The sequence below is a fragment of the Tribolium castaneum genome, chromosome 7 (assembly GCF_031307605.1).
Source record: "Tribolium castaneum strain GA2 chromosome 7, icTriCast1.1, whole genome shotgun sequence".
Taxonomy (NCBI): domain Eukaryota; kingdom Metazoa; phylum Arthropoda; class Insecta; order Coleoptera; family Tenebrionidae; genus Tribolium; species Tribolium castaneum.
Window position 1 is genome coordinate 1664519 of NC_087400.1, and position 14689 is coordinate 1679207.

At 36.2% G+C, this 14689-nt stretch overlaps 1 protein-coding gene across 10 annotated transcripts; it reads left to right on the plus strand.

The window, feature by feature from the left end:
* The first annotated feature begins 971 nt into the window (after positions 1–971).
* Positions 972–13387, plus strand: Hrb27C (Heterogeneous nuclear ribonucleoprotein at 27C). 10 transcript variants are annotated; one of them, XM_064358169.1, is made up of 8 exons: positions 972–1106; positions 5024–5227; positions 5283–5473; positions 5716–5798; positions 5861–6215; positions 6270–6344; positions 9099–9341; positions 12986–13387. In XM_064358169.1, the coding sequence occupies exons 2-8, from the start codon at positions 5118–5120 to the stop codon at positions 13168–13170; spliced, it is 1242 nt and encodes a 413-aa protein (XP_064214239.1). In that variant the 5' UTR covers positions 972–1106; positions 5024–5117; the 3' UTR covers positions 13171–13387. The 10 variants fall into 10 exon arrangements, with proteins under 10 accessions (XP_064214239.1, XP_064214236.1, XP_064214237.1 ...); XM_064358166.1 differs by having other exon boundaries at positions 1067–1227; XM_064358167.1 differs by having other exon boundaries at positions 1067–1227; positions 6270–6335.
* The last annotated feature ends 1302 nt before the right edge of the window (positions 13388–14689 follow it).

Consider the following 14689-nt stretch of genomic DNA (forward strand, 5'->3'; position numbering starts at 1 on the left):
CTTGTGCCAAAAATTTACGTGCTATTGCCATATTGAAACAAAAGTCTTCAAAAAGTAGGGTTAGAGTTATCTTCTGAAGTGTTAAATTTTAACTTTAATGGATTTTGTGTGCTTTTCTGTACTTTCAGAGCGTTATTAATTATTATAGAACAGGTAAGGGCAGATAAATCTACCTTGTGTCAGAAACGACCCAAATCAGAGTACAACGTTTCTATAAAATCATTTTGCAAAATTATTTTAACTATTTTCCTCCTTTCCTTGTGTAAACGAGCCGGTCAGTGTTTAATAACACAGTTTATAGTATTTTCATGTTCATAGTAACAATTTTCATTGTTTTAAAGTGTTAAAATAACAAGTGTTCATTTAAAAACGATCTCTAGAGTGCTTTGAAACTAAAAAACAATTATTTTGTGTGTCTGTGATTAATTCGTTCTCTCATAATCTTACTTTTTTCATAAAAATATTTTTTTATTATTATTTATAACAATTGTAGGCAACCAACAATACATTGATAAAAACTGTTCTTCCAGAGACATCCGTAAAAATATCAGGGCATGCTGCGAGTTTTTACCTGATACTTTAGGAGTTTTATTTTTGTACCCATAGGCTTTAAGTGCATGAATAATAATTAATAACAGCTAATTTTTCTCATGGGACGTTGGCGTTTTTATAGTTTTGAAACAGCCAATACCATGGACATACAAAACCCAACTTTGTGATTGTAGTTTAGAGTTCGTAACAACAGGATATTACTCTGAGCAAATATTAGATAATCTAATGTAAAATATGACCAGTAAAAAAAATAATGAGGTTATTTACCTCATTGGTCCCAAGAGTGGCAAAATATGAATGAATAGAACCAGGAAGTAGATTAGAAATAGTGCTATTTGACGCAACCGATAATTGAGCATAAATACGGCGATAAACGAATTCCGGATGTTTGTTTGAGGTCACGCTTGTTCCCTTATTCGAATTTGGCGCTTTTGCCGGCATCCGCCATGATGGCTTCTCTCCAGTAAACTCGTCCCGTGATTGGCCAGTTTCGGTGACGCAGTCGTTGATTCCATCCCTTCCCTAAAATGGTTTCTAACTCCCCTACCCTGACGGTACGTCATGTCTGTGTATTCCTATCGTAGTTGTTAATTAGGATAGTTCTTAACGTTAGATTAATTAATTTTAAGTTTAGTGTAAGAAGTCATTATTTGTAATGGAAGAATACGAGTACGGGTACGTATACGCAAAAAATCTTGGTGAAAATCGGCGGCGTGCAACGGTGGCGCCCAAATCACGTTTACTCGGCCACACTGACGGAAGTGTGCAGCTGCCATTGTGGTGGTCCGGTGTCGGGTGTTTGTCGCGAGAGTGCCGCCGCCGCCGCCGCCGCCCCCATGAGAATGCTGCGGATGCCCGAGATGGTGGACGGGGACGAGAAAGGGTACGCAGGGCGCCGCCCCCGGCCGTTCACCCGCAGCGGTCAAGCAACGGGACTCGGCCCGGGGCGACGTGGCGGCGGCTGCCCCGGGCGGCCGCCCCCAATTCCGCAGGGATGATTAACCTCGTTTGACACACGCTGGCTTGATGAGTTGATTAATTTTTCGGACGTAATTTATGGGAAAAATCGGGTTTTTCGACCAAACCTGTTTCAAACGGTCACATTTACGGTTTTGTTGCTTATCTCTACATATCTTCTTATCAATAGTGAGCGGGAAATTGTGGACTGGCGGTACAGCTAGTTCTGGGAAAGTGGAGAAAGTAGCGCTAATGATGATAATTCAGTTAGGTTTCAGAGATCTGTTTAACAATGAGACGTAAATTTTTCCTTATCTGTTCTTATCGCCTTTGGTTGGTATAATTTAACGTCAAATATTTGTTGAGTGTTGTTTACTAATTTTTCTATCACTACTGCAAATGCTGGTTTATACTTTATCTTTTAATGAATCATGAGAACGGGATTTCCCCCGTTATTTGATACTGGACATATTTTTCAAATCAAACACTTGTTTTTCAGTTTCAGTTTTGTTGTAGCTGGAGTGTGAGAAACATCGAAATGTGAGGTAAAAATTTAAGTCAAGTAGGATTTATTTTGGAGTTCAGCATTTTATTTTTGTGAAATTACTTTTTAAAATTACCAGTTAAACTTCATTAAAAAAAAGTTGTCTAAAGGTTTATAACTGATAATTTTACTGGCTTATAGAAAAATTTTTAAGCAGTTTTTAGCATTTGGAACTTGAATTTTTATTTAAATAATTTTAGAATTATTGATAAAAGAAAAACAGAACTGAATATAAAAGAACACTTTTCTTTATTTAATTATTGCGATTCTTGAAATACAATCATACAAACATGACTAGATAAGTTTTGCAAATCATTTTTTATCATGTTTCAAGGTTTTATATTGTTCTAGAATTATTGTCTTATCTATTGTTTTAGTTCGGTTGGGTAGATAATTTTGTTTCAAACTTTCTATCATTAATTATAAATTATTGCATAGAAAAGACGTAACAAGTGATACTTACATTTGATTTTTTTAATAATTCGAGAACGATAAAAAATCGAGTTACAGTTTCCTGTCGTTGAAATAAAAATAATCGATTGGAAAATTATGAGAATTGAACAAAATGCAGTTATTTTATTGAACACATTCTTAAATTTTCGAGCTTTGAGCACGTTTTTAAGCGGAATTTTCAGTTTTTTTGTGAGATTCTCTTAAAACAGACCGAAAATTGGTAGATTTAGTTCGTTTTTAGACTAAAAAATCCGTTATTTTGCAAGATGTTGTCAAAACATGATGTGATTTAAATCGAAATTGTTTATTTTTTGACTTCATTTAGTTTGTTTTTGCAAGAAAAACCGCAAAAATTGGTCGAAAATTGCCAAATTTTTAAGCCTTTAAGCTGTATTTCAAACCATTTTTTTTATTTATTTATTGAGATTTTGGTAACAGACGTAAAGTTGTTACACACTCAAAAATTGCATAATTTTTGAATTTTTCAAGAGTTGTAAAAGTTTTTATGGCCAGAAATGTAGTTATTTCGAAAAATTTATAAGAATAGTATAATAATTAATAAAAGTAATAAAATAAATACTTAATAAAAGTATAAGAAATTATGTATTGTGTGAATGGAAACACATTTGTTTTTTTTAAGTTGAAAGTTTCCAGTATAACAATGAAAATAACAAAGACGTAGTTTTGAAGAACAATTTTTATTTGTAAACAATGGTAGAAATCCGTTATTTTGCAAGATGTTGTCAAAACATGATGTGATTTAAATCGAAATTGTTTTTTTTTTACTTCATTTAGTTTGTTTTTGAAAGAAAAACCACAAAAATTGGTCGAAAATTGCCAAATTTTTAAGCCTTTAAGCTGTATTTCAAACCATTTTTTTTATTTATTTATTGAGATTTTGGTAACAGACGTAAAGTTGTTACACACTCAAAAATTGCATAATTTTTGAATTTTTCAAGAGTTGTAAAAGTTTTTATGGCCAGAAATTCAGTTATTTCGAATAATTTATAAGAATAGTAGAATAATTAATAAAAGTAATAAAATAAATACTTAATAAAAGTATAAGAAATTATGTATTGTGTGAATGGAAACACATTTGTTTTTTTTAAGTTGAAAGTTTCCAGTTTAACAATGAAAATAACAAAGACGTAGTTTTGAAGAACAATTTTTATTTGTAAACAATGGTAGAAATCCGTTATTTTGCAAGATGTTGTCAAAACATGATGTGATTTAAATCGAAATTGTTTATTTTTTGACTTCATTTAGTTTGTTTTTGCAAGAAAAACCGCAAATATTGGTCGAAAATTGCCAAATTTTTACCTTTTTCAAGCCTTTAAGCTGTATTTCAAACCAATGTTTTTATTTATTTATTGAGATTTTGGTAACAACGTAAAGTTGTTACACACTCAAAAATTGCATAATTTTTGAATTTTTTAAGAGTTGTAAAAGTTTTTATGGCCAGAAATGCAGTTATTTCGAAAAATTTATAAGAATAGTATAATAATTAATAAAAGTAATAAAATAAATACTTAATAAAAGTATAAGAAATTATGTATTATGTGAATGGAAACACATTTGTTTTTTTTTAAGTTGAAAGTTTCCAGTTTAATAATGAAAATAACATAAAGACATAGTTTTGAAGAACAATTTTTATTTGTAAACAATGGTAGAAATCCGTTATTTTGCAAGATGTTGTCAAAACACGATGTGATTTAAATCGAAATTGTTTTTTTTTTACTTTATTTAGTTTGTGTTTGAAAGAAAAACCACAAAAATTGGTCGAAAATTGCCAAATTTTTACCTTTTTCAAGCCTTTAAGCTGTATTTTAAACCAATTTTTTTATTTATTTATTGAGATTTTGGTAACAGACGTAAAGTTGTTACACACTCAAAAATTGCATAATTTTTGAATTTTTCAAGAGTTGTAAAAGTTTTTATGGCCAGAAATTCAGTTATTCCGAAAAATGTAAGATACAAGAATAGTATAATAATTAATAAAAGTGTAAGAAATTATCTATTCTGTATGAATGGAAACACATTTGTTTTTTCTTTAACATTGAAAATAACATAAAGATGTAGTTTTGAAGACCAATTTTTATTTGTAAACAATGGTAGAAATTCATTAAATTCGTGCGAATAACTTTCACTGTTGCCATCACAAAAAATCGTCTGTAAAATTTATATGTGAAGCCATGCGTTACTTTCATTCGGCTTTTTATCAAACCTGTTGTATTTCATATCGCTTTCAAAAGTCGCTGGGACGACCCTTACATTCATAAAAGGGCCAGTTTTTTTCAACTCACGTTTGAATTTAATTTAAACTGGTTCGGGCAAGATAAATAAAAAAATTGCAACTTCCAACCGTTGATTTATTTAATTTTTTTTCGAGGTAAATCATTTCAGTGGTATGCGTTTTAAAATAGAAAAAACATCTATTAATAGAGAAACGTTCGCCTCGTCCATCTCGGAGTTGTTTACCCACCGCTGGAGTTTTTCAATAAAATTTTGTTTTTTCAGCAAACTCTTTGTAGGGGGCTTGTCTTGGGAGACAACCCAGGACAATCTTCAACGCTTTTTCTCTAGATATGGCGAAGTCATCGATTGCGTTGTTATGAAAAATGCAGAATCAGGCCGTTCTAGAGGATTTGGTTTCGTTACATTTTCAGATCCAGCCAATGTAAATACGGTACTTCAAAATGGCCCACATACACTAGACGGAAGGTAGTTTAAAAAAATAAAAAAAAAAAAAACAAAAAAAAACTTGGATTATTTCTAGAACTATCGACCCGAAACCATGTAATCCAAGAACTTTACAAAAGCCCAAAAAGGGCGGAGGTTATCCGAAGGTATTCCTAGGGGGTTTACCTTCAAACGTGACGGAAACCGATCTGAGGACGTTCTTCACTCGGTTTGGAAAAGTTATGGAAGTTGTTATTATGTATGACCAGGAGAAGAAAAAATCAAGAGGCAAGAAGGAATTTTTAATTACTTTGCCAACTGAAATTTAATTAAGCCAGCGAATTTGAATTAATATTTAACGGTAGCGGAAACCGGTTTTAATAACTCACTTCCTCAACCGCGATGATCTCTCGAGAGACTTAGACTGAGTTACTTACATTCATAAATCTTGAATATTAACGTACATTTAAAGCAACTGCCGGAAAAGTTTTTTTACTTGAAATAATTATAATTTTTCCTGGCCTTTCCAGGTTTTGGTTTCTTGTCGTTTGAAGACGAGGAGTCAGTCGACCGCTGCGTCTCCGAACACTTCGTGAACCTAAACGGCAAACAAGTGAGTGAAAAAGACGTCGCGAGCCGAAGCCGAGTGTCGCACTAAACCAATTCCTCTCACAGGTCGAGATCAAGAAAGCCGAGCCTCGTGACGGCTCCGGCGGTAATAAAATGGGCGGTGCTGACCCATCGTCAGCTTGGGGTCCACCGCAAGCGCCCATGGGCATGATGCAAGGTCCCAATGGTCAAATGGGCGGTCCTCCGATGAATTTGGGCGCTCCGATGGGGCCCAACATGATGCAGGGTTACCAAGGCTGGGGCACATCGCCACAGCAGCAAAGTTACGCCAGTTATGGTACACCGTCAGGTCCTGGCTCGTACCAGGGATGGGGTGCTCCGCCGGCGCCGCAAGGACCGCCCCCACAGTGGGGCAATAACTATGGGGGACCGCCGCAACAGCAAGGCTATGGGTCGTACGGTGAGTGGGATGGAAAGGGGATGAGGGGCTTTGCGGTATACGGAGGGGTTCTAGGTCCGAGTGCTGGGAGCGGAACGAGCTGGAACAGCTGGAATATGGCGCAGAATAGCGGATCCACAGGTCCGTCAGGTAAGTGATGACCGTAAATGACAGATGGGGCTGAATTTTCGGTTTTGGGATTTGATGCACAATGATTTATTTAAGGAAAATTTGATCGGTTTAAATTTTTTTTGCCGATATTTTCCGAACGGTTAGTCGTAGCAACTTGATTCTTGCAAATTTGGATTCCGCCGGTCATTCTACGTTAGAAACACTCTATTCTAACGACATGACCCCGAATAGTTGGAAAATAATGAAGAAAATTTGGTTTCAATAAATTTTGACAAGGCTAAATTTTTGCCGATATTTTCCGAACGGTTAGACCTAGCGACTTGATTCTTGCAAATTTGGATTCCGCCGGTCATTCTACGTTAGAAACACTCAATTCTAACGTCATGACCCCGAATAGAAAGAAAATAATGAAGACTGTTTGGTTTCGATAAATTTTGACAAGGCTAAATTTTAGCCGATATTTTCCGAATGGTTAGTCGTAGCGACTTGATTCTTGCAAATTTGGAGTCCGCCGGTCATTCTATGTTAGAAACACTCAATTCTAAGGTCATGTCCCCGAATAGAACGAAAATAATGAAGACTATTTGGTTTCGATAAATTTTGACAAGACTAAATTTTTGCCAATATTTTCCGAACGGTTAGTCGTAGCGACTTGATTCTTGCAAATTTGGAGTCCGCCGGTCATTCTATGTTAGAAACACTCAATTCTAAGGACATGACCCCGAATAGAAGGAAAATAATGAAGACTGTTTGGTTTCGATAAATTTTGACAAGACTAAATTTTTGCCGATATTTTCCGAACAGTTAGTCGCAGCGACTTGATTCTTGCAAATTTGGATTCCGCCGGTCATTCTACATTAGAAACACTCAATTCTAAGGACATAGTTCCGAATAGTTGGAAAATAATGAAGACTATTTGGTTTCTATAACTTTTGACAAGGCTAAATTTTTGCCGATATTTTCCGAACGGTTAGTCGTAGCGACTTGATTCTTGCAAATTTGGATTCCGCCGGTCATTCTACGTTAGAAACACTCAATTCTAAGGTCATGTCCTCGAATAGAAAGAAAATAATGAAGACTGTTTGGTTTCGATAAATTTTGACAAGGCTAAATTTTAGCCGATATTTTCCGAACGGTTAGTCGTAGCGACTTGATTCTTGCAAATTTCGATTTCGCCGGTCATTCTACATTAGAAACACTCAATTCTAAGGACATAGTCCCGAATAGTTGGAAAATAATGAAGACTATTTGGTTTCTATAACTTTTGACAAGGCTAAATTTTTGCCGATATTTTCCGAACGGTTAGTCGTAGCGACTTGATTCTTGCAAATTTGGATTCCGCCGGTCATTCTACGTTAGAAACACTCAATTCTAAGGACATGACCTCGAATAGTTGGAAAATAATGAAGACTATTTGGTTTCTATAACTTTTGACAAGGCTAAATTTTTGCCGATATTTTCCGAACGGTTAGTCGAAGCGACTTGATTCTTGCAAATTTGGATTCCGCCGGTCATTCTACGTTAGAAACACTCAATTCTAAGGTCATGACCCCGAATAGAAAGAAAATAATGAAGACTATTTGGTTTCGATAAATTTTGACAAGGCTAAATTTTAGCCGATATTTTCCGAACGGTTAGTCGTAGCGACTTGATTCTTGCAAATTTGGATTCCGCCGGTCATTCTACGTTAGAAACACTCAATTCTAAGGTCATGACTCCAAATAGAAAGAAAATAATGAAGACTGTTTGGTTTCAATAAATTTTGACAAGGCTAAATTTTTGCCGATATTTTCCGAACGGTTAGTCATAGCGACTTGATTCTTGCAAATTTGGATTCCGCCGGTCATTCTACGTTAGAAACACTCAATTCTAAGGACAAAGTCCCGAATAGAAGGAAAATAATGAAGACTATTTGGTTTCAATAAATTTTGACAAGGCTAAATTTTTGCCGATATTTTCCGAACGGTTAGTCATAGCGACTTGATTCTTGCAAATTTGGATTCCGCCGGTCATTCTACGTTAGAAACACTCAATTCTAAGGACATAGTCCCGAATAGAAGGAAAATAATGAAGACTGTTTGGTTTCAATAAATTTTGACAAGGCTAAATTTTTGCCGATATTTTCCGAACGGTTAGTCGTAGCGACTTGATTCTTGCAAATTTGGATTCCGCCGGTCATTCTACGTTAGAAACACTCAATTCTTAGGTCATGACCCCGAATAGAAAGAAAATAATGAAGACTATTTGGTTTAGATAAATTTTGACAAGGCTAAATTTTTGCCGATGTTTTGTGAACGGTTAGTCGTAGCGCTCGAGGCGCCTTCATTTTTACACCGTCGTACTACATCTTTGGGTGCGATTTTGTATCTCGTTTCGTCTCCTAACTTATAATCCTTCGTAGTTTTGTGTTTCAATCCTCAAAACTTGCAAAAATAATGTCTGATTTATTGACATTTTACGAAATTTTGCGCATCAATTGAGAAAAATTTCGATTAAAATAAACTCAGCTTAATGTTATACCTACTAGTGTTTTTTATTAATTATATAATTAACACAAACAAACCCTGATTGGGCGATTTAATTGATAGAAAAACACGAAAACTCTTGACATTGTATGCATAAATCATTTATTTAATTAACCAAATAAATTTTATAGTTCTAACCATCTGTCATTTATCGTGTTACCACAAGCCACCCCAGCCAGCCAAAAAAAACTCAACCCAACCGTTGCAAAATCGCCCGAAAACCATACGTTTTTTCTCGTCCCTGCAGGTTACATTGCAGGCGACATGTACACCCGTGGTCAGTCAGGCCCCGGCGGTCCGGCCACCCCCAGTGCGCCGCCAAACATGTCATCGTCGGGCGGCAGCTCGAAGCCCGGCTCCGATTACAACTACGGCTACGGTTCGTATGCGTCGGCGGCGGACGCCGGCGGCTACGGCGCCCCGCCGCGCTCCTACGGCAGCGACGGCAGCAGTCAAGTGAGCGGATACTCCTCCCAGCCTCCAAACGCAGGTGCTAAACATTTCAATGATTTTAAAGAGTGGCCCAGTTCTTGACAACCTTTCGATAACGGCAACAACAGCGCATCGAACGCCACCGTCTCCTCCTCCTCCACCAATAACAACAAAAACGTGCGCTTGTACGTGAATGCGGCCGTCAAAGCCACCTTTTACACCGACGACGAGGAGACCGTGGCGTTCAAGCACTACAACAACTTGAGTAATAATTTGGGTATGTGTTGTAACAGTTGGAATCGTGTTGGCTTGATTAACATGAAGAGAGCAGCCGGACTGGTCACTCCCGCCAAAATCAATTATTCTGATTAGATTGACATATGAGAAATCGACGGGACACATAATAACACTCACATGCACACACACCGTCTGACTTTCGCAGCTATTTTTACTTTTTCTTTTATTTATTGTCAGGAGAGCACGCCCTCTAACGGCAGACCGACAACCTTGCCAGAGGACGCTTCCGACACACACTAACTAACACTACAGACAGACAGAAGTGTTGACTAATTTTAAGCACTGCTCAAGTTGTTATTAATATTAATTAATAAAATAGTGTAAATTCAATTCTTACCTCATATCTCTATTTCAAAGTTAGAGTGTCTGCGTGGTTGCTGTGGCTAACAAACAAAAACCGAAAAAAATCGAGAAACGACAATGTGATTCTTAGTTTGTAGGCAAAACTTCCCTAAGTTAAATGCATTTACAATAGTGGTAATAACGAACGTATTTAATATTTATGATGTAGTCCTGGAACGGATCACTTGATTATTGTAAGTTGAACGTGCTCTAGTCCCATGTCTCAATATCAAATCGTAGGTGGCGTCCTTGTACATATACTATATAAATGTATTTTATCTAAGTTATGCAAATTGACCAGCAGACAATCTATCCATAAGGAGTAAATAATTGTAAGTTAAGGTCACTATTAATAATTTTATATAATAGCACACAACCACCTAGCTAAGTAGGACGTAAGATCTGGCTGTACCTAGTAATAGACCTTGTTTTGTTTTCTTTTTTTAAATTATGTTACGACTTTTAGTTTTAATACGCGACCGAACGTCTGGCTATAATGAGACTTTTTCAAACATCACATATCAAAAGTTTGCGCTTTTGAAAAAGGTTCGTTCACTTATAACGGACGTTTCCGACTCGAATCATGTACATTTTATACTTTTTTTTTTTTTGTAAACCTATTTATTCTAATTTTAGTTCGATTAAAATTGAGTTACACCGAAACTTTGAATTAGGGGTTGTCAGGGGGGAGGGGCGCGATTCGGATTAAATAAGCTATAACTAATAGATTAGCAGTTAACGAATTCATGGTGATTTATATTTAGTAGAAGTATTCTGTCTGTCTGGGCCTCATGTGTCTATCTAATCAAGCGAGTAATTGGTTCGTTTGTTTTAAGTGATCTTCTTATTTTTTATTTAAAAATTGAGTGTGACAATCTACATTAAGCAATGTTTGATAGCAACCTAGACGTAACTGATATTGTTTTCTAGTTTTAATTGTAAAATATTCCTCGGTTAACGCAGACCAATACAATTTTAGAAGAAAATCAAGTTGAAACAAAAATAAAGCGCTCTTTTTAAAGTAGGTCGTAGTGTGTTACTTAGTAAAGATGATTATTCCCTTTCTTCTGTGGTGGGGGAGTTGTGTAAATAAATACGCATGACACATTCTAAAATGACCGATCGTCTCACCCAAAATTGCACATTTAAAACAATACCTAAGTTGCCTTATTTCCAAACTTTGTTTCACGTCAGTACAAAAGAGTTACAAGCTGGGGGCGCGTCATATTACGATACAGGGTGTCCACCGGTTTTGGGTGCACCCGGTATAGCACCTTCGACAGTTTGCCCTCCAGTGTGAGTTGGGGGATTCCCGCGAAAGCGGTACCCACATTTCTGATACTTTGGCGCGAAAATCCCAACAAGTATTGGAGGCGTCGTTCGTACTACACCGAGTGCACCCGAACAATAAGTCACATGACCGGGGTCCACCCCCCAAGTGGTGTTGTCGCCCAATCGTGGGTAGTGGGTGGGCGGTGCTTGGGGCGTGGCGCAGTCATGTGACTCAGTCGGGGGTGGGGGTAACGCCGGGCGAAAGCCGCGCCAACGACCAATAAACAGTGACCCGACGGGGGTTCCCCAAGGGTCACGGTTTATTTCGGGGGATGGGTGCGTGGGGGAGACCCCTCACACTAAACCTCTGGAATAAATCATATCGTGTCATAATTACCATTAAAAATGCAAACACAAAATCATCTCTTTCATTTTTCATTAAACAATCGACTAAAGAAGAAATAGCCTTGCTTCTGGCGTTGGAGACGCGTCTCTGGCGTCAGAGGCGGCCATTCTTCAGTCGGCGCGCAAGTGATAAGGGTTGGTTGTTGGTGATACGGCCGTCACTTATCACTTGGGTGCGATTCCGAAGGTTGTGGCGCGAGGAGTAAGCCGGTGGTGCTGGTTTAAGGGGGGGGGGGACGAAAGAATTTTTTCGTTTGGAGGTCATTCCGTGTTTTTGGACACTGTGTATCGCTGAATAAATGTACACACACGAATATATTAATATACATTTATGCCGGTAACTAGTTATTATTTAACGTAGTCTTAGCCAGTAATACAAAATAAATCGACAAAATAATATATAGAATTATTTATAAATTGTATTTTATATTACAATATCGCTGATAGTTAATTGACTTGTTAGTGTAATAATTAAATTAAATAGAGGAGTAAAATTTAGAACAATTTGACTGATGTACAGATACAGAATAAGTTTTTAAATTTTAAACTATTATACAATAATTATTGAAGAAGAAAGCATTACCTTATATGATTAGGGCCTTTACTATATATAGTGCAATTCCTCATGTGGTTTCCTAGTGAGCCGAGTTTATGTAAGGCGTTTCCGCATTGGTTTGTTGCTCAAAGATATTATTTTGTATTATGTTACTTAAGTAAGAGTTGAAATCGTATGTCAGCCGACAATGCTCTATTAAATAATAATAAACGAGAAACAGATGAATTGTATATTCAATATATGAGTGTGAGCTGTAAGTGTAAATTGTTTTCTAATTCTTAAGTCTGCTAGTTATGAAGAACGTGTTAATTAATAGTTAAGCAACCGTTGATATTGGCGTAACTGTCCCTCTTTTAACTTCCTCCTCCCATGTTATGATCCTCTGCCACTGTAAATCAGCTTCGCAGTTAGCTGTGTACTGCACCTGTTGCAAGCAATCTTCATGATCAATAAGCCTGTTAAGTATTGTAAAGGTTGTCGAGGTCTACTGTAGTAGCGTTGTTATAGTCTATAACAGAACTAAATAAAAGATAACTTGAAACAAGAGACCTGGTTAAATAGTGTCGTTTAAGGAGTATATTATAAATATATATAATATATACAGTAGTGCATTTGTATCGGGGTAGTTAATACTTGAGTATATTTAGCGTGAATTAAGATGTCTATTAGTTTTAACAGAATACTTACAAAAGAATTGTACCTACCATTATCTTTGATTATTCGATAATGAGTAAAATATAATGCTGAAAAATGTAACGCTCTTATTACCCGTCCGTGTCCCACCTACCCAGAGGAGGAACTTGTTGCCATCCCTGACGGTTCATTTTCAGATGAAATCCCTAACTCCAGCCCCTCCGTCCTGCTTAATAGACCGTCAAGTGTCAAGTCAAAACGTTCACTTGTGAATAATTCTACCGTAGGTGATTATGCATCAGGAGATTCTTACTCCGGAGGGCCGCAGCGGGGATCTGGATATAACACGCCCTCACAATCTTACCATCCCTACAGACGATAACATTGATTCAGTTGTATAAACATTCCCGTGTAGAGCACCCCAGCATCACTTTCATTTTTCGCTTCGTTATGTGCGAGTACTGTTTGTTTGTTTTATGGCATAACCACAAAATTAGTTAAGTTGTCAATATTACAATAAGTTGTTGGGATTAGTTATGTTTTGTATCTGTCTTGTATGTGTAATTTCAGTATATGATGCTAATAAAACTACTTTTTTAGACCGTTGTTATGCTTTCTAAACGAATTTATCAAACAGACAAAAAATGGATTTTTTCAAAAATTATTGGGGTTGAAATAACAAATAAATAAACGTTTGAGCCGTAAGATGATTTTGTTTAGTTAACTTTTTTTTATTTTCTCAATTAGGGCCAAACTATTCCAAAAAGTGGAACTATTTTTATCCATACCTATGCAAAATGATCTGGGGAATCGATTGGCACCGAGAAAATTGCCAAATTCCCAATAGTTTTTTAGTTATGAATTTTTTTTAATTTTACCAATTTTTGCTTTTATTTGCAATTTTCTCGAAAACTATTAGTTGGAGAACAATAATTTTTTTTGAAAAAAATAGATAATTTAAAGAGCTTTCCAACGATAATACACTTCATGGGGTTATCTCGAATAGTTCCGGAGCTAATGCTCGAGAAATGTTCCGGGTACCGAAAATCGACAAAAACTGCGACGAAAATTGAAAAAATCAAACATCAAAAAATCGAACATATGGACTTTTTGTGGACTTTTAACAACTTTTGTAGGTTGTTAAGACATGTAGAAGTACATAAAAATTTGCTGGAGTGAGTTTAAAAAAAAATTTCACCTCTTTGAAGGTAAGTGTATTTCTCAGGAAATTTTAGCAAAAAAATTGAAAATTTTAAATCTTGTGAAAAGTTGGTATAATACAGAAAATGAGCCGCTGAATTCAATGGAAGAAACCGCACTGCTCTACGACTTTTAGTTTTCGAGTTATGAATTTTTTTGTTGAATAAAACTGTTCATCATAAATAATGGCTACGCTAAATTAAGGCAAAAAATTTTAAATTTTTTATTCTTGTGAAAAATTGATATATTATGTAAAATGAGCCGTAGAATTCAACCGAACAAACCGCATTGCTCTACGACTTTTAGTTTTTTTTTTATGAATTTTTTTAGTAAAAAATTTTGATCGCCTCTGTAGCCGGAACCGTTGCCCGGAGCGGCTCCGGGTTTGGACGAAAAAATAGAGAAAAATAAGCGCTATCAGATGGTTTTTCGTTCGTTGCTCTAAGTCTTACAGTTTCCGAGAAAAACGCAAAAAAAGGTTTCCATTTTCACTTTTTTTCAATTTTCAATCGCCAATTACGGCGAAACTATTAGAGTTATCGAGAAACGGAAAAATCGAGGACAACCGTAATACAAAAACTCTACAAAATGGCATAGAACTCAAGGCGATATCTCGCAAAAAATTTTTTAACTTTCAAACGCCGATTACGGCCAAACTAAAAGAGCTAGGAGAAAACACTTTTTTGGATCGGAAAGAGCAC

Excerpts from the sequence above, each read along its gene's own strand:
- Hrb27C (XM_064358164.1), top strand. The coding sequence starts at position 1,389 with ATGAGAATGCTGCGGATGCCCGAGATGGTGGACGGGGACGAGAAAGG. Across the intron at positions 5,799-5,860 it reads TGAACCTAAACGGCAAACAA|GTCGAGATCAAGAAAGCCGA; the intron begins GTGAGTGAAAAA and ends TTCCTCTCACAG. Across the intron at positions 6,345-9,098 it reads CGGATCCACAGGTCCGTCAG|GTTACATTGCAGGCGACATG; the intron begins GTAAGTGATGAC and ends TCGTCCCTGCAG.